Source organism: Propithecus coquereli, unplaced genomic scaffold (genome assembly GCF_000956105.1).
Source record: "Propithecus coquereli isolate 6110/MARCELLA unplaced genomic scaffold, Pcoq_1.0 Scaffold56, whole genome shotgun sequence".
NCBI classification, from domain to species: Eukaryota; Metazoa; Chordata; class Mammalia; order Primates; family Indriidae; genus Propithecus; species Propithecus coquereli.
The window spans coordinates 2,836,730-2,862,643 of record NW_012151507.1 but is presented as its reverse complement, the minus strand read 5'-3'; the positions used below and the strand labels follow the sequence as shown (position 1 = coordinate 2,862,643).

Sequence of the window (25,914 nt, the reverse complement as noted above, 5' to 3'; positions counted from 1 at the left end):
GACCTCAGCCAATCGTCCCTCTCCCCAGACCTGGGTACCATCTCTCCAGACCTCAGCCAATCATCCCTCTCCCCAGACCTGGGTACCATCTCTCCAGACCTCAGCCAATCGTCTCTCTCCCCAGACCTGGGTACCATCTCTCCAGACCTCAGCCAATCGTCTCTCTCCCCAGACCTGGGTACCACCTCTCCAGACCTCAGCCAATCGTCCCTCTCCCCAGACCTGGGTACCATCTCTCCAGACCTCAGCCAATCGTCTCTCTCCCCAGACCTGGGTACCTCTCCAGACCTCAGCCAATCGTCCCTCTCCCCAGACCTGGGTACCATCTCTCCAGACCTCAGCCAATCGTCCCTCTCCCCAGACCTGGGTACCATCTCTCCAGACCTCAGCCAATCGTCCCTCTCCCCAGACCTGGGTACCATCTCTCCAGACCTCAGCCAACTGTCTCTCTCCCCAGACATAGGTACCATTTCTCCAGACCTCAGCCAATCATCCCTCTCCCCAGCCCTCGACCAGATGACACTCTCTGCAGAATTCACTCAGACAAGCCTTTCCCTAGATGTCAGTCAGATGCCCCTTTCTCCAGACCTCAGCCACACAACGCTTTCCCCAGATCTCAGTCAGACAACCCCCTCCCCAGACCTCGGTCAAATGTCCCTTTCTCCAGACCTCAGCCAGATGACCCTTTCTCCAGACCCCAGTGAAACAAACATTTCCCCAGACTTCAGTCACATATCCCTTTCTTCAGCCCTTGGCCGGGTAGCTCTCTCTCCAGACATCAGTCAGACAACCCTTCCTCCTGATCTCAGGCAGACATCGCCTCTTCCAGACCTTGATCACACATTCTACCCTTCTGAGTCTAGTCAGTCATTACCTCTTCCAGAATTTAATGAGACTTTTCCTTATTCAGACCTTGGTCAGATGCTATCTCCTACACTCAATGACACTTTTATATCAAAGGAATTTAATCCACCGGTTGTAGTAGGCCTCAGTAGAGATGATGGAGATTACATTGAGATTATTCCAAGGCAGGAGGACCAGGACAGTGATGAAGACTATGTCGAAATTGATTATGTGGCCTATAGTGACCCCTACCAAACTGATATTAGGACAGACATCAACTCCTCCAGAAATCCTGACAACATCGCGGCATGGTACCTCCGCAGCAACAATGGAAACAGAAGAAATTATTATATTGCTGCAGAAGAAATATCCTGGGATTATTCAAAATTCGCACAAAGGTTTGGCTAGTTTTCTCCTTTTATAGTCTCATTTTTCCACTACTGCTGAAAAAAGTAGCTGCAACAATCTAGGGAGATAATTCTGGGCAAATTATGCTAAGTATAGTTTGATTCTCCTATTGAAACTTAGCTTATACTATTTCCTTTGTTAATTCCAAGATTAGCTTCTCTACTTTAGATGATATTCGGACAATATAACAACAGTTATTGTAAGAAGTCTATGCTATTCTGTAGTTAAATAAGTCTTTTCCTGTGTCCTCTTCTCTTACTACACGTTTCTACCCCTTCTTCTTGCTTCAATGCAGAACTCAATCTATCCATAGCTATATACTAATCAATATGATTTAATTGAAGTTGGCATCAAATCCAAGTTTGTGATGTAGAAGTCTCCTTTTGTATTTGCTTGTTTACATTAGAGTTTCTAAGGGATCCATATACTTTTTTTTAAGATCATTTTCAATTCAATTTTGCTTAGGGGTAGGAAGTCATGTTGCAGAGGGATAAAAACCTACCTCACAGGTACAATGAACACTAATTTGGGTGATGGGCACATGTATAGCCCTGACTAAAGCATTACAAAAACTATCCATGTGACAAAAACATTTGTACCCCCTTAATATTTTGAAATTTTTTAAAAGGACAGTCCTGTTGGTCTGGGCTCTTTATTCTGGGATGAAGATACAGAGAGAGAAGAGAGAGAAGGAAAGGAGCAAGGCTTAGTCAACTACAGATTCTCAGGGATCTAGCATGGTGACTATGCATCAACTGCCTAGACATAGCCCGCCACTTTTACAAAAGCTGTTACACTAATCAATTAAAAACCAAAGTATAATTAGAGTCAGCAAACACAATGTATGGTGTGAATTATACAAATTAGTTCATTAATCTGATGCCTGACATTTCCACATTAGAACTCTGTTTGAAACACTCTCTTCCATGACGTCCAATTTTAAGGCAACACCCACTACTATGTGAGAATAACTAGTTATCTGAGGATTTCTAAGCAAGGCCCAGAGGGGATAGGATTTAGGGCCTGTCCAGAGTGGAAAGGGATGGAACCAGTTCCTTCAAAGTCTCGTGTCCCATTCCGGGCCTACAACTTACTTTTAGGGTAATCAAAGTTGCTTTGCCCAACCCCCTGTGCTCTGTGAGATTGTGTGCTATGCTCAGAGTCTGGAAAGACGGGGTTAGTATGGGAGAAAGACTGGAAGAAAGGCAGAATGAGATTTTCTGTTGATGGTTCATAGTATATCACAAGTATTATGGGCTAGCTGGATGAGTGTTTGGCTTGTTTCCATAGGCTTGGGAAATTTGAGAGTCAGTGGGAGAATTTGACATGCCTTGGACCAAGACTGAGCTGATGAGCTACGTGGGGAAAGATGTGCCTTATTTATTTATATTCTTAAATTTTTTTTTACTTTGAGATAATTATAGATTCACATATAGTTGAGAGAAATAATACAGAGATTCTTGTTTCCTTTACCTAGCTTCCCCCAGTGGTAACATCTTGCAAATCTGTAATACTGTATCACAACCAGTACATTGATATTGATACTGTCAAGACACAAAACATTTCCATCACCACAAAAATCTCTCTTGCTTCTCTTTTATACTCACATCTACCTCCCCACCACCATACCACTTCCTTATCCCTTGGCAACCACTAATGTGATCTCCCTTTCTGTAATTTTGTCATTTTAAGAATATTACATAAATGGAATCATGCAACATGCAATCTTTGGGGATTGGCATTTTTTTCACTCAGCAGAATTCTCTGGAGATTCATTCAGGGTATTTCATATATCAATAGTCCATTCATTTTATTGTTTAGTATTCCATAGTATGATTGCATCACAGTTTTTTATTGTTGTTTTGTATATTTTTATGGTACAAATGATGTTTTAATATATATAGATTGTGAAATGACTAAATCAAGTTAATTAACATGAATTATCCCACATACTTATTTTTTGTAGTGAGAAAACTTAAAATCTACTGTCTTAGCAATTTTCCAGAATACAATACATTGTTATTAACTATAATGACCATGTTATCCAATAGATCTCCTGAATCTATCCTTTCTAACTGAAATTTTGTATCTTTTGACCAACATCTTCCTAATTTTCCTCCCCTGTGCCCCCTGTTGACCACTATTCTACTTTCTGTTTCTATGAGTTCAGTGTTTTTAGATTTCACACATAAATGAGATCATGTGATACTTGTCTTTCTGTGCCTGGCTTATTTCATTTAACACAAGGTCCTCCCGGTTTATCCATTTTGTCGCAAATGACATTTCTTCTTTTTCTTCTTTTTTCAAGGCTGAATAGTATTTCATTGTGTATGTGTACCACATTTTCTTTATCCATTCATTTGTTGGTAGATACTTATGTTGATTCCATATCTTGGCTATCTTGAATAGTGCTGTAATAAACATGGGAATGCAGATATCTCTTCAAAATACCAATTTAATTTCCTTTGGATATATACCCAAGAGTGAGATTGCTGGCTTATATGGTAGTTCCATTGTAATGTTTTAAGAAACTTCCATACTGTTTTCCATAATGGCTGTACTAATTTACATTCCCAACACAGCGTGCAAGGGTTCCCTTTTCTTTATATCCTTCCATTGCTTATCTCTTGTCTTTTCTGTAATAGCCATTCTAGCAGGTGTGAGGTGATCTCTCATTGTGATTTTAATTTGCATTTCTCTGATTATTAGTAATATTGAGTGTTTTTTCATATACCTTTTGGCCATTTGTATGTCTTCTTTTGAGAAATGTGCATTCTGGTCCTTTGCCATTTTTTTAATTGGGTTATTTGGTTTTTTGCTATTGAGTTGTTTATATTTTTGATATAAAGTCCTTATCAGATATATGGTTTTATAATATTTTCTTCCATTCTATAAGTCTCTTCTTTACTCTATTAATTGTTTCCTTTGCTGTGCATGAACTTTTTAGTTTGACACAACCCCGTTTGTATGCTTTTGCTTTTGCGACCTGTGCTTTTGGGGTCATATCCAAAAATATCTTTGCCCAGTCCAATGTTAAGAAGCTTGGGAATAATGTCTTTAGCAAAAGCAAATGTGAGGAGAGTAGCTACTTTCAGGGTACAAAACACTCATCCATCCAGTGTCCTTCACAGATATGACCTTCTAACTCATCTGACCATCAGTCGTCACCTGATAACCTCAAGCTCTGGCACTGTCCTATTGCATGGCTTTGTCTGCCTTTGATGTTAAAATTTGCTATGTTAATATATGATTATATTTGTTCATTCATTTATGCGTTTGACAAAAATCAAGGAAGTGTTTACTATGTGCCAGATAATATGCCAAGCACTGAAGAAATTATTATGAACAAACTAGGCACAATAGCTGACCTCATAGGACTTATAACCTAGTGAAAGAGTCAGATATTAATAATCTCACAAATAAATTATATATAATTTACTATATATACTACAGAAATACTATAGGAACACTACAAGAATTTAGTATATATACTACTACTATAGAAATATAAGGAATGATATAGAGAAACTTGATCTAGTCTAAAGGATCATAGGAAGACATATGTAAGAAACGATATTTGAGCTGGGAGTTAAAAGTATTTACTGGCTTACATTTTTTTCTCTTATATATTCATTCATTTGTCCATCAAGTATTTATTAAAGACCTTATCTAGATACTATTAAGTCATTAAATATGAAATGTCTGATTTCGAATCACAAGTTTAGTTTATTATATCTCAAACAAGAAGTAGTACAATTAATCAAAGTATGCCACCTAAACTATGGGGACAGTTTTGTCATCTTAATGGTGGCTTGTTTATACAAGCAGCAAAGAAGCCTGGACAGAGAGTGGTGATGAATTCGTGAAAGGCATTTTCCACAGCTTATTGAGAATTGGATATTTTTCCTTGCAAGAAGTGGTCCAAAGCCTGGAAGAAGTGGTAGTCAGTTGGTGCAAAGTCTGGTGAATATGGTGGATGCCAGGGAGTTTCCAAGTCCAGCTTCTGTAATTTGAGCAGTTTTGGTTTTTGTAGCATGTGGTCTTACAAGGGGATTGGCCTGTTCTCTATTGACCAGTCTTGGCTGCTTAATCATAAGCATCCTCATCATTTCATCCAACTGGTTGCAGTAGACATCTGCTGTAATCGACTGACCAGGTTTCATGAAGCTGTAGTGGGTAATACCAGCACTGGATCACCAATCTGACACCAGTAGCTTTTTTTGATGACTATTCGGATTTGGACTGTGTTTCGGCACTTCAATTTTATTCAACCATTGTGCTGAATGCTTGCGATTGTCAAAAAGAATCCATTTTTCATCACACATAACAATATAGTGCAGAAATGGTTCATCTTTATGTCATGACAGCAAAGAAAGGCAAGCTTCTCTTCTAATGCTCATTTAATTCCTGCAGAACCCATCTATCCAGCTTCTTTACCTTGCTGATTTGTTTCAAATGGTCCAATATTGTTAAAATAGGAACGTCAAACCTTGCTGCTAATTCGTGTGTAGGTTGAGATGGATTTGCTTCCACTTTCAGCTCATTGTTATCCACTTTGGTCTCAGGTTGCCCACACGGCTCATTTTCAAGATTAAAATCACCAGAATGGAACTTCTCAAACCATCAACGTACTGTGTGTTCATTAGCCACATCCTTCCCAAATACTTTGTTGATATTTGGGGCTGTCTGCACTGCATTGGTTCCACAACAGAACTCATATTAGAAAATAACATGAATTTTTGACTTATCCATGGTTTCACAAAAATTGCTCTAAAAAAAATTTGAAAGATAATCACATGCCAAAACATGCATTTGAAAGACAGATGTAACTTCACAATAAAAATAAAACAAGTGTCAAAGTGAAATGTCAGATATGTCAACTGTCAAACTTAGTACTTAAGGAAATCAGACATTTCATACTTAATAACCTAATAATCTATATATTTAGAAACAGAGACAATTTTCTAAATTCTTTGAACAGTCTTTAATTTCTTCTTTTAAATAAATGCTATTGTTATCATTTCAGTGAAATGGATAATGAAGACATTGATAATATTCCAGAGGGCACCATATACAAGAAAGTAGTTTTTCGAAAGTACCTTGATAGCACTTTTACCAAACGTGATCCTCGAGGGGAGTATGAGGAACATCTTGGCATTCTTGGTCCTGTTATTAGAGCCGAAGTGGATGATGTTATCCAAGTAAGTCATCTTTTGGGAACACTGTTAATGTCATCAGAGGAATTTTCACAAGCACCAGAAGGTTGTAAAGATGAAGGTGGCAAGAGAGCTATGGGTGATTTATTTATTTTCCAGGATTAACAAATAATTATATTTCTTTTCAAAGACACATTGCCAAGCAATTTGACAATTTTCAAGACAAAGAAAAGTGGTCTCATATTTTTTTTAAACGCTGAAAATTGTATAATATTGGGAAAATCACACTTTTTATCTAAAGCTAACATTACTAAAGTTAACACGGAAAATTAATATATTCAGGAGCACTTCAATTGAGTTTCATAGTAGTGGTGGTGGTGGCAGTAGTAGTGGGGGTAGTAATAGCAACTTAGAAATATCTCTCGGTGTTTTCTTAAAAGAAAGTGAAGTTAAAGAAAATTAGTAAGGGAAGTAAAAGTGTGTCCCTGCCCTCCAAAAGTGAGCAGGTTTCCTAAGTGTTTTCCCAGTCCTGATAAATTTCTTTCAAAATCCTGTGTGCATTTTCAGACCTACAGCTGGCTTTTATAACAAAGTTTATTTCCCCATCCTTTCTAACCTCTCAGTTATAAAAAAAAGAAAAAAGGAAAGAACTTGAATCTAAAGTAAACTATTCTAGATGCAAACACATAATCTATTATACCTCTTTTAAGCATTCACCAAATTTTCAGTGAACATTTGCTCTTTTTAAAAAGGCAAATAGGTGCATAGGGATATGAGAATCTTAATTATTCTAAACGTTCCATGAAGATATCGGAGGCAATACTCTTCTCTCCTATGATTAGGGAGTCTTTAAGCACTAGAAGTTATATTAACAGAAGAGAACACGAGGAGGAGCTTCATGGGTCTGACTCTCCTCGGGCTCAAAGATTCCCCGTGTGGCACTGAAGGTCCTCCGCCATCTGGCCCCCACCTCGTCCTTTTCCAGCTTCATTTCTCACCAGGTTCCACCCGCCCCTGTGCATTCCACAGTCCAGCCATACCCAGATCCTTGCTGTGCCCTAAACTCTTCCTTTACTCCCCTCCTTACAGGTATGTTTCTGCCCTTCTGGGAGCCTGAGATGTCTTTCTCCTCTTTCTCCCGCTGCTGAGCTGCTGTTCATTCTATAAGGACCAATTCCATTTCCCCTAAGAACTTTCTTAAATTCTTCCAACCTCTCCTAAACGTTCCATGAAATTGCTCCTCCAGGGCATTCTCATCTCAACCCATTCTTACTTTGTGTGTAGCACCTGTTGTCTCTGGATTTGGAGGTGGATTTACGTGTGTATGTCTCTCTTCACCATTAGCTTGAAAGCTTTTTGAGCAAGAACCAAGCCTCTTTCACCTTCACACCTCCAGCACCTATCACTGCCATTTCATTTGCAGCCCTGAGCCTAAGAACAAACATGCGGTGGTGTTTCTGGGGTAAACTATTTGGGCCCGATCTCACAGGATGGTTGTAAAAATTAAATAAAATAACATACACAAGTTACTTTGCAACTGTCAGCACTCAATATATCTTAGCTCCGATTTCACAACCATCCACTTAGGCCTATAATGCTGACATTTTGGGGTTTAGATTTTTGTTAAGCTTGAATATATTTGTGCATCATTCCTTTTCCTAGGTTCGTTTTAAAAATTTAGCTTCCAGACCATATTCTCTTCATGCTCATGGACTTTCCTATGAAAAATCATCAGAGGGAAAGACTTATGAAGACGACTCTCCTGAATGGTTTAAGGAAGATAATGCTGTTCCGCCAAACAGCAGTTACACATACGTATGGCACGCCACTGATCGATCGGGGCCGGAAAGCCCTGGCTCTGCCTGTCGGGCTTGGGCCTACTACTCGGCTGTGAACCCGGTAGGGACTTCCACCGACAGTGCTTGTGATTCCCCTGACCTTATAACCTGAGTCCACCAAATGAAAGGGTTGGGGCTATTTCCTGTTAAATATCTGTCTCGCTTTTCATGAGGAATGTATGAGGGGTGTGGACAACAGTCTGCAGTTACTGTAACCAGGGACTCTCCATGCAGCTCCTTCAGATGACAGAGAGGCGGGGGGGGTGTATGTGTAGAGAGAGAGAGAGACAGAGAGAGACAGAGAGAGAGGAGAGAGAGAGAGAGAGAGAGAGAGAGATTTATTCAGTGGAGAAGAGGGAGGATCCCTTAAATGGTTGGCCCCAAGTTAGAATCCCTACATTTACAGAGGAAGACATTTATTTGCAATTTTCTTTCTTTATGAAAGAATTGCAAAGTCAAGACTCCTTCCTCTATCATTTCACAATGTATATATACTTCAATATATTGTGAATATATACAGTAAAATACATACAATTTTATATGTCAATTTTTTAAAAAAAAAACTTCTTCATTTAAGGCATGGTAGAAAGATCACAGACTTAGATCTAAAGTTCTACCCTGTCACTTATTGCATGACCCTAGAAAAATCACTTGACCTCTCTCAGCCTTGGTTTCCAAAGTTATAAATGAGATAATAGTGCATAGCATGTAGTAAACACTTGGTAAATATTTGTTCAATGAATGAGTTTATATTTATCATATAAAGTAGTTATCAGGATCAAATGAGATACTATAGGCAAAGCATTTAATATAGTAGATGCTTAATAAATATTATCCATTATATTATCAATATTGTCATCATGATTATTGGGATAAAAGATCAGTCAGAGGAAGGGAATATGAAGGTAGTAGAATTAGATGATAAATATCCAGGCTTATTAAGCCATTCCTTTATAAAATTCAAATTCAAAGCTTCCAAGAAAGTTTCCTTTTCTGTATAATCAGTGATTGTCAGAGAGCAAAGAAAGTCCTGAGAAAGGGAGAATACATGCAATGTGTTCTTCCTGCCTTCCAGGAAAAAGATATCCACTCGGGGTTGATTGGGCCCCTTCTGATCTGCCAAAAAGGAACACTTCATAAGGAGAGCAACATGCCGGTGGACATGAGAGAATTCGTCTTACTTTTTATGGTCTTTGATGAAAAGAAGAGCTGGTACTATGAAAAGAAGTCCACAAGGTCTTGGAGACTCGCATCCTCAGAAGTAAAAAACTCCCATGAGTTTCATGGTATTTTCCTCTGATTTTGATCTAATTTCTGAACTAAATCACACTGGGTCATGGTAATTCCTGCCCTTAGATCCTCACAAGATTAGACATGAGATGCTTCTGAGGAACCAGGGGCTGCAATTAAAACCAGCTCCCTGACATCTCAGAGGGCTGACATAACCTGGCAGGTGACACTGCAGGTGAAGGAGAGTAGAGAAAGTCTGAAAGGTAGCACACGGCGGCTACTGCAAAACAAACCAGCAAACAAAGAGGCCAGTGTGCCTCAGGTGGTAAAGGAATTAACATTATTCTGCAATTTTAAAAGTTAATAAACCTATTTCTTGATCTCTAAAGGAGCAGTGTTTATACAGGGGAAACGATCACCCATGTGTATTTTCTAAAATAAGGATGATTCTAACAGTTCTAGCTCTTAGTAGCTACCAGGTGGCTCCAAAGCACATGAGAACAAAATGAGATAGGAAACTAGGTAGCCGGGCAGTGGGAGTATAGTGGCAAGAGAGCATTTGGGTGGTCACACTGGGAAAAGTACGTGGCCCGTACATTGGAAACCGAAACAGAAACCAAGATGGGGGGTACAAGCTAGTGTTATCAGTATGTAGATAGGTGTTCCCATATCAGATATAATTTTAAGGGTGCCCAAATGATCTCAACTCTTCCCCTTCCCAAAATTCACTTGTCTGGTTCCTGAAATTCCACAGCAGGATTTAACTTAAGAAGGAATAAAAAAAAAAACTTCTCTCACTTTAGTTCCAGTTAAATGCTTGGTAGCAATAAGCTTTATCACTAAAGTTTTGTGTTACATTTCTTCAGTGATCAAGTATATCAGGTACGTTTTTAAAAACCCACATATTTCACTAAGGTGAGAGTGGTAAAAGCTGGGAATCCTAGACATGTAAGCTGGGAAGGGGCAGAGGAGCTATCATATCAACAAGAGAATAAACGTGACTCGCTATGGTTGGTGGGTACACCAAAGATAAACTCCAGCATCCTAATTTTGCCTGGAACAATCTCTGAATGTAGGAAGCCTTAGGGTGACATGCTGCACATCTCTTTACTTACTCTCACCCCTGGAGTTTGCTCTGTCTGCCTATATTAGTTCTTATTTTTTGTAGCAAAGGAAATTCAGACCATTAATGGGAACAATAAATGGATAAAGCATAGAGCAGAAGTGTGAAATCTGGGAGAAAGAGTGATAAATGACTTAGAAAGCGAGCTCACCTGCACCTCTGGTATAGGCTGGTGGGAGTGACATGAGAAGGGCTGGTAGTTCTGCTTCAGCTGATATGACATCCAGTAGGGCCCTCTCTACGCCTGGGTGGGCTTGGGAATGCAGAGAAGTGAGGAAGACTGGCAGTGAGTGGGTTGCACCATGTTTCCTTACCAGCCACCCTGGTGTATACAGGCTTTTAACTGGTTGTATCTCTCTCCTTTCAGCCATTAATGGGATGATCTACAACATGCCTGGCCTGAGAATGTACGAGCAAGAGTGGGTGAGGTTCCACCTGCTGAATGTGGGCGGCTCCCAAGACATTCACGTGGTTCACTTCCACGGGCAGACCTTGCTGGAAAATGGCCATCAACAGCATCAGTTAGGGGTCTGGCCCCTTCTGCCTGGTAAATAGTGGGTGATGGAAAGAGGTCACTGCTAAGAAATACGAGGGGAAGGCAATCTCAGCATCTGTAACTCCCCCTCATTCCCTCCTCGTGCATCTTCCTCCTATGGGATCAGAACACAAGGTTCTGGCACAAGCCTAGGCAAAGCTATATGCCAAAACTGTATACAGAGTACAAAAACATCACCTAACGTGTGCACTGTTTGCAGCACCACACAGGACAAATGTGTGGCCCAACTTGGTTCTATAGAGATGCTATGTCATGTGCAGGTTCTCCCAAGCCACTATTTGTCACAAAGATCAGATCTCCACAGGTCACACAATGAATCTCACAAGTCTCAGGCAGCTAAAGCTATCTCTGTCAGGAGCAAGATCAGAAACTTATTAGGGTTTCCAAATTCTTGAATTCTACTCCTGGCTCTATCACCCTAATAATATCTTTGAGCAAGTGACCACAGGAATCATAATCTTGAACTGATTCATAAGGCTGTTTGGAGAGGAAAGAAAAAATTGTTTAAATGATACAAAAAGCTTTGTATAAAAGCTAAATAACAACAAAGGTATTTAGAGATTTTCATGTGCAAAATGCTAAGTATAGATTTAAACAAACTGCGATCATCAGAAAAGATGTTTATGTGCCAATGAGTTGTTTGTAGATGTACCTGCTTGTGTAACAGGAGTGTGAGTGCCGGGTGCCAGATTCTCAAGCTTCAGTGGGCATCATAAAAACCTAGGAAGCAGGTGCAAATGCAGATGCAAAAGCAGAGATTTTGTTCTCAGAGACTTTAATGTAGATCTTTTTTTTTTTAATTTCAGCATATTATGGGGGTACAGATGTTTAGGTTACGTACATTGCCCTTGCCCCCCATCACCCCCAAGTCCGAGCTTCAAGCGTGTTCATCCCCCGGGAGGTGCGCATCGCACTCATTGTGCATATGCCCGTCACCTCCTCTCCCCTCCTCCTCCCCCTGCCCAACACCCAATAAATGCTATTCTTATACGTGCACTGAAGTGTTGATCAGTTAATACCAATTGGGCAGAATTCCCAGGAGTCTGCATTTTTTAACAAGCAGCCTCCCTTCCACAAATGCTGCCTGATCATCTAGCAAAGGCCACCCCTTGACAGGACTTTGGGTGGGGAAGTTGTCCTGTGAACCTGCCTTAGGTGTAGGCACAGAAGTCCAAACAGGCCTGGTTTGGTTAAAAGCAGGGGAGAAGAGGGTTCTTGCTGGTTTTCACATGCCAGTGACTCACTAATACATCTAGAGAGACCCAGTCTATTAAGATCAGAGAGAGAGGAGATTAGGGCAACCTTACTCCTTATCTTTTTACCAAGTATTAGCAGATCAGCTGTCCTTCCCATGAGCCTGCAAGATAAACTGAGAAGCTGGGACTGGCTGTTCCATCTAAATCTCCAAACCTAAATATCCGCATTGGAGAGAGGAAAACTGGAGACCTTTTTTCAGTGTGTTGAAGGGGATGACCATCATCTATTAATTTTCACCCACGATCTTGGAAACGGTCACAAATTATAGTTAACAGAATTTAAGTATTAACTGGCAGGGTGTAATATTAAATACCAGAATGGATAATCAGAGGTTTTAGAAATCTCATTCTTTCAGTGATTTTCTGAAACAATCTACACAAATCTCTATCCAAATCTATAAGCTTTACAGAAAATTCAAAAACACAGAGGAAGAATGTTTTATCTTGATTTTCTCATATTAAAAAAAAATAGAGAAAAAAGAAAAATGACAAGAGAGAAAGGAAACCTGTACAATAGGTTAGAGACCCAATGATGAATCATTCAAGATCATTTTGATATTTAGGACTGTGAAGCTGTACTATGTATGAGTTAACTTGTAACGTATTTAGATAAGTGAAAGTTTCTTTCTAGTGAGGTGTGGTAGCGATTTTTTTAAAATCTTAGGGTGATTGATTTTTAGTAATCTGTGTGTATATTGCTGCTGTTGTTTTGTTTTTATCTGTTGTACCTGTAGTCTTACCTAAAGAGAAATGGATAACTAACTCTTAAATTCTATTGTAAAGCCTCTTGCGAAGCAGGGATTTTAAGATTCTCGGAGAGCTATCAGCCACAACGTTAACTTGTTAGGCTTTGGGTGTGTAATGTCCTTAACTCTGTATTTCAGGTGCATTTAAAACTCTTGAAATGAAGCCATCAAAACCTGGCTGGTGGCTCCTAAACACAGAGGTTGGAGAAAACCAGAGAGCAGGGATGCAAACGCCATTTCTTGTCATAGACAAAGGTATCACTCAATAGTCATGTGATTTTTTTTTTTTTTTAGCAGGAGAGTGCCTATTACTAGAATATTACCAATTTTTAGATTCAACTCTGAGAACTCCGATGTGACAAAGGCATAATTTGTAACCATCATTGCTTTTATCCTGGCCCCTGGTCCTATTGTACTGAAAACACATCAGGCAGATCAAAGGCATTCCTCTTAATTGGGAAACCAATGTAGAGCATTCTTCATGATTTACAATCCCTGGGAAAGTACATGTAAGAAATTTTACAGGTTCCTAGGATAGAGGAGGGAAGGGTAACAGGAATTCAACAATGACTGAGATAGTCACCAAACTTGGCATTTCAATATTCAAATATTCAAGAAACAATGTTTCCATCCATTACTCTCTTTTTTTTAAAAAAAAAATAGATGGGGTCTCACTCTGCTGCCCAGGCTGGAGTGCAGTGGTCCAATTATAGGTCACTGTACCCTCAAACTCTTGAGCCCAAGAGCTCCTACTGCCTCAGCCTCTTAAGTAGCTGGAACTACAGGCATGAGCCACCATGCTTGGCTAACTTTTTTATTTTTTGTAGAGGCAGGGTCTCGCTATGTTCCCAGGCTGGTATTGAACTCCTGGTCAAGTGATCCTCTCACCTCAGCCTCCCAAAGTGCTGGGATTACAGGTGTTGAGCCACAATGCCCAGCTCATCTATCCATTCTTTAAGTCTTTACTAAGTACCTATTGAGTACCAGCACTGTGCCCAACATCCAGGTAGCACAGAGGCTGGTATCCCTTCCTTGATCAAGACGTACATAACTTTGTGACTTCCAGGTAAACTTTTGAGAACACAGTCTCATGAGGGATAGTACTTACCTAACATTGTGAAATAGCTTATTTTAAGACAAAAGCAGATGGAAATCACTGTAAAAACGAATTGTATTTCAGGATTTCAGTTGCTTTCCTCTAGGATGTCATTATTTCTATTAAAGCACTGGTCTTGCTAGAGCATTTACCATTTTATGATAAGACATGTTTAAGTCAGTGTCATACAAAGTAGGGAAAAATATCTAATTACTGACCCATCAGAGATATAATCTCTAGCCATGGAGCTTTTACTTTGTTATATGTATTTTATAAGCAAAAATTATTCATTTTTCTGTTTTTCATAGAATGTAAGATGCCAATGGGACTAAGCACTGGTATTGTATCTGATACGCAGATCAAGGCTTCTGAGTATCTGGGTAAGTTATAGCACCGTATCCTATGAATGGCATCCCCTACAATTGTGCAGTATACAACCTGTGGAACTATACGTGACAATCCTGCCTATGGGTCAGTTCTTCTCTACAGGTGTTTCTCTACCACAATACAGTGAAGCAATTCCATTTGGGGTGATCATCTGGTAGAGGAAGGAACACTATGGCAGGAGCTAAAAGCCTGTTAGCATACTCTTATCACCACCACCCATTCTGGTATATAATGTTCCCAAAGGGTCTCTTCTAGGGAAAGCCAAGAGCTAAGGTTTATTGGTATCTCTGCATAGGCAGTGCACCTCTCTACAGGGATTTGGCAGGAAGTGGATAGCTTACTCTTATGACCATGTGCCCATTTCTAAAACTCTTCCCATTCATCTTTTATGGGTTTTATTGCACATATACTATTCCACCCAGATTTACAGGGTCTTAACACCCAAGCAAATACAGTCCCCATTAATATGGCCCTTTGCCTGTGCCAACCATTCATCTCTTCAAGAAACTTTGTTGATCACCCACTATGTGTCAGGAACTCCTCCTGAGTCTCCTCATTCTGCCTCAAAGCCTTTCCCAAGATCAGGAGGTCATAAGAGGATCATGAGACACGGGAGTCTCCCATGTCTCATGATCCTCTTCCATGTCTTCCTATGAGGCAGACACATTCGCAGCAGACATATCAACATAACCGAGAAGAGACAAACACCATTTATGTGCAAGAAAGGGGGTGGGTGGTGGCTGACATCCAGCCAAACACAGATCTGAAGCCAAGAGCTCATCAAGGCCTGGCTCAGTAGCTGAGGCCCATGCCAACTGCCTGGTCTCCTAACTGCAACACAGGTCCTCCAAGGATCTGGTCTTCCCCTTGATCAAACTCATTTGAGAAATTGCTAATTGTTTGGGTTTTTTAAAATTCAGAATAATTTTTTTCTTCCTTTATATTTAGGTTATTGGGAGCCTAAATTAGCAAGATTAAACAACATTGGATCATATAATGCTTGGAGTGTAGAAAAACTTGCAACAGGATTTGGCTCTAACCCTTGGATCCAGGTATGTCTTAATAGCCTGATAATATTTACTGCTATTGTAATAAAAATGACAGTGATTTAGTAATTTCTTCTTGTTGTTCTTGTAATACTATTAAGGGAAAAAGCAATTGCTAAGTGCTAGGCACTATTCTATATACTTTACATCCTCAAAATCATCCCTTTGAGATTGGTTCTAGTAATATACCCTTTTATAGATGAAAAAAACTGAGACATAGAGATGCTAATCACCTTCCCAAAGTAACACGCAGCTAGTTAGTGCTTGCACTGGGATTCAAGTCCAGGTGCTCTGTATTCAAATATGGATTGCAGTTAGTCACTTTATCAGTTTGCTAAGATCTTAGGTGCTGGTTCTTTAGTTCTAAAGAAAGTTAATTGTATAATTCATTAGGACAGTATGTGACTCATTGAAAGGACTGCTGTGTTTACTGGCTTTGTTATATGCAGGTGGACATGCAAAAGGAAGTTGTAATCACAGGGATCCAGACCCAAGGTGCCAAACACTACCTGAAGTCCCTCTACACCACAGAGTTCAATGTGGCCTACAGTTCTGACCACACCAACTGGCAGATCTTCAAAGGGAACAGCACGAAGAACGTGATGGTTTGTGTGCATGTTTCTATCTCAATCTCAAGACTCAGCCTAGGGTTATTATGACTATATCTAATAACCGTCTTAAAAAAAAAATAAAAACCTCCCTGGGTATTAGAAATGCGAATGGTTTTCTAAGGGTCTTATGGAGAAAAGTGCTAATATGATGGGTCTATGCATCACAAATCGAAGAGATAAGCGGGATTCCTGAAACTTCAAAACCCTACAACATTTGAAAAATAATCACTTTATCATCAAACAAAATACTCAGACTTCTCAGATTGGCAGATGCTGTACAGCAGAGTAGAGTATCTGGTCTTATGCCTCAAGGAGTTCGTGCTAAAAACTGGTTACCAAGAGCTTTGATTTCACTATTACATTCTATTTTGTTCTTTATTTTAATGTACCTGAAGGCATTAGTAGTGTTAATGCCAGTAATGCCCTGAGGCAGTGTGCTTCTGAGACTTTTTGGGGGGCCGTGCCTGAGGAATGACATTCCCCTGCTGGGTCTTCCTTTCGCTCAGCCAGGAGGCCTAACTCTCCCCATCTTCCCTAAACTCCCTCCCCACAAAGAAAGCTGTCTAAGTGCAAGGGATCTATCTGCCGTTGAATCTGTTTCAATTTTTATTTTATGCAAATTATTTACTATTTTACTATTTTTTCACATCATAATTTAGTTATTTCTAATAAATTTATAATATATCTGAGAACAAATCATGAAAATCTTAAATCCTGGTTCTTACTAATCAGTATTTGGAGTCAGAACACAGATTATAGTTGAGTCCGTATCTTAAAGTTTTTAGCATTTATATTCATGAGAGATACTGGTATGTAGTTTTATTCTTTTGGATTGTCTTTTTCTATTTTTGATACCACAGTAAGATTAGCTGCATAAAATAAATTGGTAAACATGCTCTTCTATTCTGCATTCTGAAAGAGAATGTCTAGAATTGGTATTACTTCTTCAAACATTTGGTAGAAATTACCAGTGAAGCCATCTGGGCCTGGAGATTTCTTTGGGGGAAGTTTTTCCATTACAAATTCAATTTTTTTTAATGGTTGCAGGCTATCCAAATTATCTATGTCATATTGGGTGAGTTGGGATATTTTGTGTATTTCAATAAATCAGTCCATTTCCTCTAAGTTGTTAAGTTTATGTGTGGAGTTGTTTGTAGCATTCCCTTCTTATCCTTTCGATGTGTGCAGGGATGTTGCCTGTTTCATCTCAGATATTGTAATTTTTACCCCCTCTTGTTTTGTCAGTCTTGCTGGAGATTGGTCGATGCTTTTATCTTCTCACAGACCCAGCTCTTTCATTGATTTTTTGTTCTCTATTGTTTTTTCTGTTTTCAATCTTACTGATGTCTGTCCTTATATTCTGTGTTAGCTGGCTTTTTCTGCCATTGCTCTGGCAGGGACAGGGCACACAGCCTGGTTACTGCCAGGTGGCAGGCAAAATCCAGAACCCCCACCCTCATCACACCTTAGAGGCAATTGCTCCTTTTTGCTAATGGGTGGGGGATGGGAGTTCCCCTTGTGGTCTCCACTGGTATGGCAGGGGAAGGAGCTTCATTAAGGGCTAGAGGGGATGAGAGTTCTGGGTCCCTGTGTGTCATTTTCTGACACAACCCCAATGAGGGTGTCGGGGAGCCACTTTAGTCTCATGAACATAGAAGTCTAGGCTCTCCACTCAGCCTCTGCTGCTGTGGGTAGAGGAGGGCCAACAGGTTTGGGTGGTGTTTGGCTGAAGTAGGGAAGTTATTGTCTCAAAGTTTTCTCTCTTACTAAGGCTGCCCTTACCTGGTCCTTTGGCTACAGAAAGCAGGCTTTCATTGGGGTTTTTTTTGTCTGTACCCATTGATCTTTCCAGGTTGCTGCCTTCTTCATCTCTAAGTCTGGGATATACGAGGCAAAACAAAAAACAAGAAACACCCAGGGAACCCACCACTGTGTTGTTCCTTCTAAGAACCCTAGTCAGTCTGCCTTGTTCTCTCCTCCTTTTAGAGTCTTCGTATGTTTCTCTTAGGTATACTGTCCAGGGTTTTTAGATGTACTTAGCAGGAGAAATAGGACAAACTACACCTACACCATCTTCTTAAAAATATCTCCAGTTATATTTTCAGACTAAATTGATTTGGTTCAGGCCCCAAGAAAACTTAGTGTCACAATATTAAATTCTAGATTAAAATTTTACTATAAAATCACTTTATTGAGAATTGTTACATAACTAAGCTTTCTTCTTTTCTTCTAGTATTTTGATGGCAATTCAGATGCATCTTCAATAAAAGAGAATCAGTTTGACCCACCTATTGTGGCTAGATATATTAGGATCTCTCCAACTAGATCCTATAACAGACCTACCCTTCGACTGGAACTGCAAGGTTGTGAGGTGAATGGTAAGGCACAAAGATGTGTTATTTTCTCACTGCCACTCAGAATTAAGATTTGGGAGGTGTGGGAGAATGAGTAGAATTTTTAGTTCTTTTCGATGACTTAGGCTCCTAGAAAAACCTTTGTAAAACAGAGGTTTCATTCAAATAAACTCTCAGTGTGATCTAGACTGATCACACTGATCTAGACTGATCTACCAGCCAGAGGACAGGCACCACCTTTCTGAGCAGTGCCTGGATGATATGGACACACCACCATAACCCTCCAAGGAAAGGCTCTAATTTGGAATTACCTCCATCAGCCCATTTTCAGTAAGAACTACCTGAGATTCAACTAGGCTTGACTATTCCAAAATCTTCCAGGTCACTCAGACTTAGCGTAATAAAAGTATCTAGCAACATTACTGGCATATATTTGGTGTTCACTGAGTGTTTTTGAAATCTGAGTCTGCTTCCCAACTTCCTAAATGATGATTGTACTCTATATTCTCTTTAGTACCCTATGTAGGTACTCAAGTCTCTTCTATGTAAACTGCAATTTTTCAGGGGCTGTAATGTGACCTGTGGCATACATAAATCCAAGTAATCATAAATGGTCATAATAAAATTCTGCCATATACAATAAGGATGTTTAAGAGTCTTATCAACTATTCTTCTTAGACTCTTAAAGCAGTGCTTTTCAATATGTTTCACTTCAAAGCACACACAGAAAATAGCATTCTTGGGTTAAAAAGGTGAGGTGATGGGGCTCACCTCAAGCCAGGGGGGGCTTGGCTGGTCCAGGACCCAACTGGCTTCTCATGGGCCGAGGGGGTAGGGGGATCAATAAATAGGTCTGCATTCATGAGAGATATGGATATGGGCATTTTGCCAATGCCCAGCTAGCAGTAGTACATAACATTTCCCATATAAAACACAAATCTTATACAGGCAGGAGCAGGCCTTGAAAACAGTTCCATAAGTCATTGTTTTTTTTGTTTCCCTATGGTATATGGTATAAATGATAGATGTGTTCAAATCATAGGCAAGCTACCCTAAAATGTGACATTCAACTCTTAATTTATTGAAAACATCTATTTTCTATGCAGGAAAGATTATTTTCTTCTTATTTCACTTTCTTGATACTTTTATAATTAGCATTAGCAATAGGTGTACTTTTTAGGGCTTTTTTTCATGGAAAAAGTAAAGTAGCACTTCAAGAAAATTTGTGCATGCTTTACTAGCAAGGACAAAGTCTCACAGAGGTGATGGGCAGTCAGCTGGGCTTACTCACTAGCTATGTTTCTTACAGTCACAGGTCAGTGTTGCTGCCTATAATGCTCAGCTTACACCTTGGCAAAACTCCAAAGGGTATATAACATGAATTACCTTCCAAGGGTTGAAAAGGAAAATATTAAATGGTGACTACTAAGGGTCTATTATATCTTCTTTCTAGCTTTTTTTAAGAAGAAGAGGAAACAGAGTATATTTTATATATATGGCTAGTTTAGGATTATTGTCTACCTCAAAGCAAAGTCAGAAGGTTCCATGACTCTCTGAAGGAGGGCAGTGAATTTAAATGTTTACAATGTGGTATTTGATGTCAGACTCTGGGCTCAAATTCAGTTTCTGATTCTTCAGGCTTTGTTACGTTAGGCAAGTTATTCTTTCTTGTTATATTTTGTTTTCTCATTTGTAAAATGGAGATATGAGCATTAAATAATACATATAAAATCTGAAAAGTATTTAGCACTTGGATTCAATAAATGTTCATTGTTGCGATCGTTATTTTTGTTGTATTATTTCTTGTCTTCTCTGCAGTGCAAAACGCTATGCAGTGAATATTGGTGGTGCATAATTAATTACATTACTTTTCTCTTGACAGGATGTTCCACACCACTGGGTATGGAAAGTGGAAAGATAGAAAACAAGCAAATTACAGCTTCCTCCTTTAAAAAATCTTGGTGGGGAGATTACTGGGAACCCTCTCGTGCCCGTCTTAACGCCCAGGGACGTGTGAATGCCTGGCAAGCCAAGGTGAAATATACTCTATGCATGGAATTCTCTCAGCTCTCCAGAAGAAAACAAAGGCCCTCACTACAGGGAACATGGTGGGGGTATGGGGGTGGTGTCTAGGGACCAGTAATATCATCTCGTGTTTCCGCAGATTAAAATCCTAGGTCCAAGAATCTAGGATATCTGTTGACTTGATATCTTTAGCTCTAACTTTGGCTCACAAGAGTTATTATCTCTGTGATTCTTGGTCTAGCCTTGATTTAAACCAGGAGTGGGTGAAATTTTTCTGCACAGAGCCAGATAGTAAATATTTTAGGTTTTGTGGGCCATACATTCCCTGTCATAACTACTCAACTCTACCATTGTCCAGGAAAACAGCTATAAACAATATGTAAATGGATGAACATGGTTGTGTTCCAATAAAACTTTATTTGCAAAAAAACAGGCAGTGGCCCAGATTTGGCCCATGGGCCATAGTTTGCCAACTCCTGATTTAGCCACTTTACATTAGTGATAAACACATGATTTAGATTTGCAACGTCATCTCTTATTTTTTCTTCACAATTTAGCAATATTTCATTTTCTTAAGAGTTTTATTTAAACTTTTTTATTCCCATTTCTAAAGAGCTTTGTGACATTCCTTGAGATAATTAGAGGCAAAGTAAGATGATCCAGGGTTATAAATCAGTGATCTAAATTAAACACCTTCCAAAGTGTTGTATTGCCCCTTATGTTAGCCCATTAAGTATTTCAGATGACTTAATTTTAGGGTAACTGTTAACAGTTGACTCATTTTTGTTTCATTCTTCAACTAACCTGAGAAATCAGAATGGCATGGTAACTTTATGATACCTGCAGCCAACTAAATCTAAATTCCATACTGTCTCCTTCCCTTAAGATACCTACACTCTAATTCCCTGACTTTCTATAAAATTCCAGGACCTATCTTTAAAGTAGGCCACCAGAAAGGAAAAAAGAATTGTGGTGCTAATGGGATAAAAAGGAAAGCTTGGACCCCAAACAGACAATCTTGAGAACGAATGTCTGCGCCTCAAAACTCATTCTGGCCCATCACAGAATCACAGAATGTTAGAGTACTAAGTAGCAATCCATCTGGTCCAGACGTTTCCTTTTATGTCTAAATACACAGGAGAGTAAGTAATTTTACCTTAGTCTGGTAGCAGAATCAGAACTGGAATCTCATTCTCCCAGTAAACAGGCCAATGGTTCCTTCCTCCATTTGAAGCAGCCCAAACACCTCATTTTGTAATTTTGCAGAGGGGAAAAACTGATACCTAGTTAAAATAATAAAAATAATAATGTTATATTACATTATGTTTATATACTTTATAACATCTAATTTTTTTCAGATGCTCTTTAGACCTGTTCATGGTTTAACCTTGTCACCACACCCTTTATTTTATAATCTTTAAAAGTATTTGCTCTCCATATAATTTGCTCTTAGTCTTTGCAATGTAATAAAGGCCCCAAAGATGAAACGCTAATTTTAATGTTTAATGCTGTCATTTTAAATTTGATATTCTGAGTTAGAAATATTTGTTTCGTTTAGTCTTTCATTCACATGAAATATCTTTATAGGGTCTCTTCAGAGAGGCTGAAAATTGAAGCCAGACACATAAGGCACACATACTTATGTCCATGTCTTTACAACTAAAGCGGCTCTACCTCTTTTATGCCTACAAAAATCCTTTAGCTACCTACAAGGGTTGTCCGGAAAGTATCCAGCCACATAACTGTCTTTGTTATATTAACAATAGCTGGATACTTTCCAGACAGCCTTTATATACCCTGTATCACTGGTGCAACCTTGATTTGAAGATACACTGAGACACCACCCAGATCTTGCTACAGGATATTACAGATTAAATTTTCTAATACAACCATTTTAATTCAATTAATTTGCTTTAAAAATACATATATTATATGAATATATACATATGTGTATGCATATATACACATACACTCATGCACATATGGGTGATATTGAGAAACTACTCGTTTCATATAGAAGTGAATGAAACTATGGGACATGATAAATCTCCCAAAGGTGAGAATTTATCTCAGATTACTCAAAACTCAGGTAGTCTTTCTGGTCTTCTTTCTCCAACTATATATCACCAAACATGTGATTGGCATTTTGTTAGGCCAGAGACAGGACAACTTCTGTGCATCAAGCCTCTACTATGGCTTTAACAGGTCTCTCAAATATCACACTTATTTGAAATATCACAAAAGAAGAAATTGGACTATATTTGCTATTTGACATTAGCAGGAGATAGAAAAGAGAAGTTGAGCTTTTCTAAAATAAGTTAAATAGAGAGAGAATGCTATCCATATCTTTCCCAGATAACCCTGCAGTAATATCATCACAGTATATAAACAAACTTGCTTAAGAGAATAATATTTATAGATAATTTAGTACTTCAATAATTTTTCCAAATAAATTCGTTCATTCATTTAACAAGTATTTACTGAACACCAACTATGTGCCTTGCATTGCGGTGAATACCAGGAAGTGAAACTAAGTAAACCTCTGCCCTCACACAGTAAGGGATACAAACAACAAATAATTGTGTGTGGTGTTTGAAATACTGCAACAGAAATTTATACACATGCTGTGGCAAAAAACAAGAAATGCAAAGTTTCTAGGAGACAGTGAATCCTAAGGAATGAGACAAACAAAATCCTTTTGAGCTCTGTAGATTTCTGAGTATCTTGGTGGAAAAAAAAAAAAAGCAAAGGTTTTAACATCCTTCTTATCCATGTGTTTTTGTCATTTTCACAGGCAAACAACAACAAACAGTGGTTACAAATTGATCTACTCAAAATCAAGAAGATAACTGCAATGATAACACAAGGCTGCAAGTCTCTGTCCTCTGAAATGTATGTGAAGAGCTACACCATCCACTACAGTGACCAGGGAGTGGAATGGAAACCTTACAGGCAGAAATCCTCCATGGTGGACAAGGTAGAGTGGCATCTTGGCAAAGAGAAAGCAATTCAAAAACTGTGCTATGATGAAAATAACAATACCTTTCATTCGACAAATATGTACTGACCTATGTCAACTCTTTAAGTCTTCTAAATCCTAGTTCTTCGGGTGCCTGGTCTTGGGACAAGGACCATGCCACCCATGAAATAGTTAGGACAAAACACTAGGGGATGTTGCAAAGCTTAATTAGCTCTAATTGAGAAAGATAGTGAAGGGATCCAGAAGAGGTTATGTGAAATGATACCCTGTTGGCATTGCCTTACATATACTTGTTATTCGTGAACTGGGCAAATCCAAGGCCATAAATCTTTCTGTGTCATATTGTTATTAAACAGAAAACAATTAGTGTCTTTACCGATGAGGAGACTAGATTTTCTGCAAAATGAACTACTCCCTTACATTCCTAAATAATTCTACTTCCTAGCGATGTGGTTAAAAATACTGCCAGAGGCAAAGCTAAGGCGATGTGCCTAGTATTCCAGGAATGAGAATTGTGCTAAAGCCAGTAGGAGAGGCAACAGAGAAGGAAACTGGTATTTTCTGAATTCTCATCAAATGCTCAGCACTTACCTCAGTTAATACATTTGAACCCGACCCTCAGCTTTTTAAACTCCTGGGCTGTCTGTTTTGGTTTGTTTTATTGCTCACTATGCCACGTTGTCTTCATAGCAGGGTGAGGGTCATTGTCATAAATAAATAGTGATTTTGCTTCTGCTGTGTGTAAATCCTGGGGAACTTGCTGAGGCTGGAGGAAAAAACGCATAAAACAGTTAAGAATATAATGTATATGCCTAAATAAATAAATAAAAATGCAAGGCCACATTTTAAATGACAGTGATAGTTAACCATTTCTTGGTGGCCACTACCTCGTCATATGTTTACATACACCTTTAAAATTTCTGTGACGTAAAATTTTGTTGTCTTTGTTTTGCCAGTGAGGAACTGGAGAATCAGAGAATATAAGTAATTGCGGCAAAGTCACATAGCTACAAAGGGACTAGGGGCAGAGATGGCTTGGCAGCTGCTCCAAAGCATCGTGGCAGATTTACTTATTGTTCTCTAACTTGGTTGAGAGCACTGGTGGGATGAAATCCCTAAAATGGTCTATCTGGCATGTGCCTTCATAACTGAGGACCACCTCTGTGATAGTGTTGTATGTGTTCCCTGATGCCCTCTGTTTGAGCTAAAAGGGTAAAAAATTATCTAAGATTTTCATACCCACTTATGCTGGCATTAAATATTTTTCCCCATTATTTTGCTTCCAGATTTTCGAAGGAAATAGTAATACCAAAGGACACGTGAAGAACATTTTCAACCCCCCAATCATTTCTAGGTTTATCCGCATCATTCCTAAAACATGGAATCAAAGTATTGCACTTCGCCTGGAACTCTTTGGCTGTGATATTTACTAGAATTGAATATTCATAAGCACCGGAAAGAATCTTTAAGACATCAAACCATTTAGAGTGGCAATGTGTTTTATGGCTATTTTAAATGTTAACAATTTTCTACTATTTCTCTTTTTTCTATTAGAGAATAAAATTTTATAAGAAACTTCTGTAATATAACTCCTTGCTACCATTAAATGAGATGGTGGCTATATTTCTGCATTAATTTGAATACAGATGGGAAAATATCAAGAACAAACAAGAAAATGGCTTATCTTTCACAATGATTAAAAATGCTATATAAAGTCATAACATGCTTCATTATAGCTCTTTAAAATCCTGTACACATTAATAAAATAGATACTTTCGAAAACCATTTATAGACCTGGATAACTTTTATTCCTACATTTTTCTTTAAAAGAAGTATGATTTAAGAGCAAAGGAAACAAAGACAATACTTTTAAATGGTTTTTCTTGACAGTGGGTAGAAAAACAATCTTACCATATGAAGTAAGTGCCTAAAATGCCCTGTCTTTCCTTGATGACAATGATTCTTCTTACTCTCCATGAGTAAAGAAAAAGACAAGCACATTTTCAGTAGTGCCATTGAAGTTGTGAATCTATCCTGGTCCCCCTTGGGACTGATTGCACAAATTGATGTTCAAGGTTAGTGGTCATTAGATGTGGAACAGAACCAAAATAACCAAGGGAGAACTGAGCAAGTAACATTGGCTTCATTCTAGCTGGCACTACACAGCACGCAGTTCACCTAAGGGAAAGCTACAACTGTAAAACAGAACATTGGATCTTTTGGTCCAAGTGCAGCTATTCCTGCTAGAATAGACCGCTG

At 38.9% G+C, this 25,914-nt stretch overlaps 1 protein-coding gene across 1 annotated transcript in view; it reads left to right on the top strand.

Annotated features, from left to right (window-relative positions):
* The window catches only part of F5 (coagulation factor V (proaccelerin, labile factor)), a 66,386-nt gene extending 41,157 nt beyond the window's left edge, over positions 1 to 25,229 (top strand). Inside the window, exons 14-26 of the mRNA XM_012657712.1 lie at positions 23 to 1,241; positions 6,278 to 6,452; positions 8,070 to 8,306; positions 9,321 to 9,531; positions 10,966 to 11,145; positions 13,295 to 13,411; positions 14,561 to 14,632; positions 15,588 to 15,691; positions 16,135 to 16,290; positions 18,530 to 18,674; positions 20,533 to 20,684; positions 23,470 to 23,652; positions 24,942 to 25,229. Of these exons, the coding sequence (XP_012513166.1) occupies positions 23 to 1,241; positions 6,278 to 6,452; positions 8,070 to 8,306; positions 9,321 to 9,531; positions 10,966 to 11,145; positions 13,295 to 13,411; positions 14,561 to 14,632; positions 15,588 to 15,691; positions 16,135 to 16,290; positions 18,530 to 18,674; positions 20,533 to 20,684; positions 23,470 to 23,652; positions 24,942 to 25,088 (3,098 nt within the window). The 3' untranslated portion in view covers positions 25,089 to 25,229. The remainder of the gene's footprint in view (positions 1 to 22; positions 1,242 to 6,277; positions 6,453 to 8,069; positions 8,307 to 9,320; positions 9,532 to 10,965; positions 11,146 to 13,294; positions 13,412 to 14,560; positions 14,633 to 15,587; positions 15,692 to 16,134; positions 16,291 to 18,529; positions 18,675 to 20,532; positions 20,685 to 23,469; positions 23,653 to 24,941) is intronic.
* The last annotated feature ends 685 nt before the right edge of the window (positions 25,230 to 25,914 follow it).